The sequence below is a fragment of the Octopus bimaculoides genome, chromosome 11, assembly GCF_046866305.1.
Source record: "Octopus bimaculoides isolate indiv1 chromosome 11, ASM4686630v1, whole genome shotgun sequence".
In the NCBI taxonomy this organism is placed as follows: domain Eukaryota; kingdom Metazoa; phylum Mollusca; class Cephalopoda; order Octopoda; family Octopodidae; genus Octopus; species Octopus bimaculoides.
Window position 1 is genome coordinate 42,608,164 of NC_142938.1, and position 6,260 is coordinate 42,614,423.

Below are 6,260 nucleotides of genomic sequence, written 5' to 3' on the forward strand. Positions count from 1 at the left end.
GGCTACCTGCTATAATTCTCTGCCTCCACCATTTCCCCAGTCTTTCCAGGCCTGTCTCTTTGCTTTTATAGCACTATCCACCTTGTTCAACCACCATATCACCCTCGGCCTAGCAAGGACTTTGCACCAGCCACATTTGGTCAGCGGCCACAAGTAAATTGTTCCGCAGGAACTTCCACTTCTCTCTCTCTCTGCCTCTATCATATGTACACGCGCGCGCGCGCACACACACACACACACACACACACACACACACACACACACACACACACACACACACACACACACACACACACACGTAGTGTATCCCGGTGGTTAACTATTATAGGAGAAACAATCTCTTTTAGATTAAGTTAAATACTGTAAGATTTGAAAATTTTGAATTTACATTAAAGAATATTGAAGGTTGCAGGGCATACACATTTAATATATTTTTCTAAACATTATAGAGATCTTAAAGTTTCTACTCATTGGTAGCCATGTAGAACAGCACTATTTCATCCTTCATTGGAATCGTCAGCACGGCTTAATTTGAGACAAATAAGTTAGCTTTCAACATTTGACGAAGTTTTTTGTTGAGAGAAAAATGTTTATAGTTCAAAAGGTATTCTTCATTTTTTTGTCGCTCTGTTCGGCGAGAGAGAGAGATAGAGAGAGATAGGGGAATTTAGCACATACCAGTTAATATACATACATGTACATACACACATGTACATACAAACCTCCCGCCTCCATACATACACGCCCCACCCCCCAATATATATATACACATACAAGTTGCATTCCAGAAAGTTTGAGACATTTTTGCGAGAGATAGTTATAACTGTTTTAAAGTATTGTAATTTTAGCATATCATTACTCTACATTTAATAAGCTGATCTGTTAACTTTTGTTATTCAAGGCTGAAAGATCCAACTGTAACAGTACTTTGAACGCGCTCTACAAAACACTGTGTGTCGCAGCTGACTGGTCTGCAGAATGCAGTCGGGACGTCAAGACAACTTAGAATCTCGCTATGCAATTAAGTTTTTGGTAAACTGGACAAAACACTGTAGAAACTTATGGAATGGTCCAAACTGCTTATGGATTAGCTTTATGAGCTGAGTACCTGTTTTATGCTAGCACAAAAGGCTAGGTAAAGCAAGTTCACCGGGAAGCTCATGATAATCCCTTTTTCGACAGCAAGAGCACCAACTACATCCACTGGGTTGCCTCTGGCCAGATGGTCACCAAAGAGTACTTCGTAGAGTCTTGAGGGAGTTCAAGAAGCGATTTCATCGGGGCAGTGAAACCTGCACCAGAACAACACACAAGTCAACGATTTAATCCTCGTTTTGACAGAAAGGGTCATCAAAAACTATCCCTCACTTTCCCTTCAGCCCAGACCTTGAAGTCGGAGGATCCAATTTTGAAGTTTTGTATTTCTTTGAAATTAATAAATGTCTCTCCTGAAAAAGTATCAAAACTTTTGGAATTCACCTAGTATGTAATAACAGATGTATAAATTGATTCTTTGTCGGAAGAATTTCTAATAGGAAATTTCTTACATGTTAATTCAACATTCACAATTTTGCGATTCTTAATTAGCAAACGAAGCCTGTACATTGGTGAATAAATAATAATAAAAAAAATTCTAGAGTACTGTTTTCCTATATAATACCTCTGCGAATAACATTTCCAGAAATTCCAACTCTAATATGTACCTCACATCGACAACATCTACATATTGGATTGTAATACTGGAAATGAGCAGATGTGCTTCAAGAGGACACAACTTGATTTTTTCCCCTACCTACATAACATTACACATATATTGTCTTATTCTTTTACTTATTTCAGTCATTTGACTGCGACCATGCTGGAGCACCGCCTTAATGGGTTTTTTAATCGAAGAAATCGACCCAGGACTTATTCTTTGAAAGCCTAGTACTTATTCTATCGGTTACCTTTGCCGAACTACCAGGTTGCGGGGATATTAACACACCAACATCAGTTGCCAAGCGATGGTGGGAGGACAGACACAGACATAAAGACACTCACACATAAATCCACACACACACACACACACACACACACACACACAAATACGACGGACTTCTTTCAGTTTCCGTCAGCCAAATCCACTCACAAGGCTTTGGTCGGCCCTAGTCTTTGGTCGGCACTTGCCTAAAGTACCACACAGTGGGACTGAACCCAGAACCATGTGGCTGGGAAGCAAGCTTCTTAGCATACAACCACACCGACGCCTTATATATATATATATATATATATATATATATATATATATATATATATATATATATATATATATATATATATATATATATATATATATATATATATATATATATATATATATATATATATATATATATATATATATATATATATATATATATATATATATATATATATATATATATATATATATATATATATATATATATATATATATATATATATATATATATATAAACAAACAGTAAATGAGTATATGCATATATACGTACAGGTATGTGCATACCGACATCCACCTGTATGTATAGGTGCATATCTGGGTACAGGACATTGCAAACAAAACGTAGATGAGAAAACACACAAGCCACATAGAGAACATTCTTCTTCATCAGCTACCTCCGTTTTAACACCGGCGTTTCGAAGAGCTGGGTAGGACGCATCGTTAAAAAGGCTCTTCCCATGGACCGCAAATTAAATATATATATATATATATATATCTATATATCTATATATATATATATATATATATATATATATATATATATATATATATATATATATATATATATATATATATATATATATATATAATGGAGAAATTGTACAAAATGTATAAATGGATGATGAGTAAAGCACCGGCACAGTTTCGATTACTTGTTGTTATATATATATATACTAGACTACTCATGACCCGTTGGGTCATCTGGAAAGTCTGAGTTTCCCAGCAACAAAGTTTTGTTTAGTGGGGTTTTTTTCTTTTCCAGGTTATTTTGCATGTTTTCAACGAATGTGACATCGAAATCACGCTTAAATGGCTCTTTTCCCCAGAAAAGAAAAGATTTGACTGCTATTTCTTGCACGCCCTTCTACCACGTAATAAATATTTCGGGTCCTTTATTGCAAATAGCTGTTACGTGGTAGCAGGGCGTGCTAGAAATAGCAGCTAAATCCTTGGAGCTGAGATACGTTGAATGTACTCCAAAACAGTTTTGTAGCGGTATTCCCTTGGGGCAATCTTTCACTTTGACTCTCAGAACTGTCGCTTTGATCTGTCATCCGGATCAACTGGTTTTGTTCGTTAATTTCCGTAATTTTTTATTTACTTATTTACTGATGTTTTAAAGTGAAATAGGAGAAAGTGAAAGATGTATGAACGTGTATATGAAATAGACAAGCGCGCACGTGCGTACGCGCGCGTGTGTGGGAGAGAAAGAGAGAGAGAGAGAGAGTGCCACTTACACATACATGAGAACATACACGTTCACTCACTCTCTCTTACACACACATGCACACGTACATACAAAAAAGATGTATGCATATGTACTGATGCATGTACGTATACATGACAACACACTCCTTCACTCACTCTCCCTCTTCCTCTCTCTCTCTTTCTTCCTCTCTCTCTCTTTCTTCCTCTCTCTCTTTCTTCCTCTCTCTCTTTCTTCCCCTCTCTCTTTCTTTCTCTCTCTCTTTCTTCTTCTCTCCCATTCACACACACACGTCCATTTCATATACACATGCATGTGTGTGTATATGCCACAGATAGCGGATGTGTGTTTGTGTTGATTGACACACCATGACATTCATTATGTGTGTATGTATTCTGTATGTGTGTATGTGTGTTGACGTCACGGGAGCCATGTTCTTTTTTCGTGAAGAAATAACAAACAAAAATTGTGTTTAATCGTTTTCATTAATAAATAGAGGTCCAGATATACTATTTCTGAGATATTTCGGGTACATACAAACATCTCTCGAGCTTTAATATTAGTAAGATATATATATATATATATATATATATATATATATATATATATATATATATATATATATAGTAAATTCAAATAAAAGCGAACATTAAAAATAACAATAACAAACAACATGAAGACGTGGAGATGGAATCTATATAAAAGTAATTAACTAAATTATAATGATTTGAAAGATATTTTCTTACTTAATTTCTTTCGGGGTTTTTCTTTACAATTTCCACTGGTACAATATACACTGCCACTGTTCAAACAGAAACATGTCTTGCAGCCTTCTTTGGATAAGAATCTAGCGCCTGCATAATAGACTTTCATTTCGTAGACGCACTTTATCAAATTGCGCTTTTTGGGTCCTGAGGAAAAAAAAAAATTAATCGTTTCATATTTACTGTATGAAGCTGGATTTCTGGGAAGGGAATTATAGAAAGCTAAAATCAAAACGTTTGTGTAACAGAAAGTCTATAACAGGGAAGGAAAACTTATTTCTGGATTCTTTGTCACTCTTAATAGAAATCCGAGGTGATTTCTAATTATCGTCCCAGATAAAATCGAGGTGATAATTCTACCATGAACGAAAGTTAATGTTGACGGAATTGTTCCCATTACATCGTTAGGCAACAATTTTCATCTCATCACCTTGCCTCACAAAATTGGAACGAAGATTATCAACAACCAACAAGAGTCAGTCTTTCAAACCGAATGCGGTTTAAAGTTTTATTCATAGCAGACACCTGATCGATCAGTCACGTTCTTTCATGCTCATAAAACTCCGAGTAGTGACCATATATATTTGAATTTACTATATATATATATATTCATGCGAGGTTGGCTGAAAATTTCATAAACTGACCATGATACTCTCATGGAATGTGACCAAATGAAGCTTATTTTACAACATAGTGTCCTTTATGGTCCACACATTTCTTGTATCGGTGTTGCAGTGCTTGGATCCCATTAGTGAATAAGCTTTCATCCTGTTGCTCAAAAAAGTCATCAACACTGCAAAACAGGTTCTCAACCCAGTATTTTTTCATGTTGGGGAACATATGATAGTTAGATGGGGCTAGATCAGGAGAATAGGGGGATGGGGGATGATCAATCAGTTCAAAGCCACAGTCGCACACAGCAGTCATTGAAACCAACGACTCATGTATTATCCTAATGAAACAAGATCCATTTCATCAGTTTTCCTGGGTGTTTGTCTTTATAGCCTTTTGTAACTGCTTCAGTTGGTATAGTACTCTCCATTAATGGTGTGGCCCTTTTTGAAGATAGTCAATCAACACAACGCCTATTTCATTAAAAAAATACTGAGGCCACCACCTTCCCTGCAGACGAAACGATCTTGGTCTTGTTGGGAACAGGTGAGGAAGGGTTTTTTTCACTGCATAGGTTGTCTCTTTGTCTTTAGCTCAAAATGATGAAACCAATATTCATCCACGATTAGAAAACGTTCAAGGAAACCAGCTGGATCTGCCCCAAACAATGTTAGATTTTTCCGTGATGTGATCAGCTTGGTGCACTTTCGATCAGGTGTCATAAGACGTGGCACCCTTCATCATGTTAAGTTCATTGTGTAGAATATTCTCAACTCTCTTACGGTACATACTAATAGCATTGATTATTTGATTTATAGCCAATCGCCTGTAATCTATCACCATATAGTGGTGGCAGGTGCGGGATGTCCTGACCTTGGGTCATCTTCAAGACTCCTTGTTCTCCTAAATTCAGCTGCTCACTTTTGCACTGCTTATAAAGCTGTAGCGTCATCCCCTAATTTAGCAAGCATGTCAGCATGAATGTCGTTAGGGGACAAACCCTTTTACTGCAGGTATTTGATAAAACCACCATGCCAAATTTTGTCAAGTTTCAAGAGATGTCACTACCAGTTACATTTGAAGTCTTCTTTGAACAGTAAGATGTCAGTTTACCTGGAAGAAAACAATGAAGTTATCAATAAGTAGAGCTGAAATTAATGCATGCAAGATTTCACAGCTCTAGCATCACTCTTTCAGAGTCAGCCTATGAACTTTGCAGCCCACCCTCGTATGTATGTATGTATGTATGTATGTATGTATGTATGTACGTACGTACGTACGTACGTACGTACGTACGTATGTCATTTAGTTTATTTCAAGATTTCTTGCCAATAGAGAAAGAACCGGTTTCTAGCCTAGATCCAAGACTCCTTCATTGAAATTTCAACATCAACAACAGGGTATTTTTGTATGTATGTATGTATGTATGTATGTATGT

The 6,260-nt window shown here is 36.5% G+C and overlaps 1 protein-coding gene across 1 annotated transcript in view; it reads right to left on the reverse strand.

Annotated features, from left to right (window-relative positions):
- The window catches only part of LOC106872600 (uncharacterized), a 314,391-nt gene that overhangs the window by 11,871 nt on the left and 296,260 nt on the right, over positions 1 to 6,260 (reverse strand). Inside the window, exon 72 of the mRNA XM_089360611.1 lies at positions 4,193 to 4,357. Within this exon, the coding sequence (XP_089216737.1) occupies positions 4,193 to 4,357 (165 nt within the window). The remainder of the gene's footprint in view (positions 1 to 4,192; positions 4,358 to 6,260) is intronic.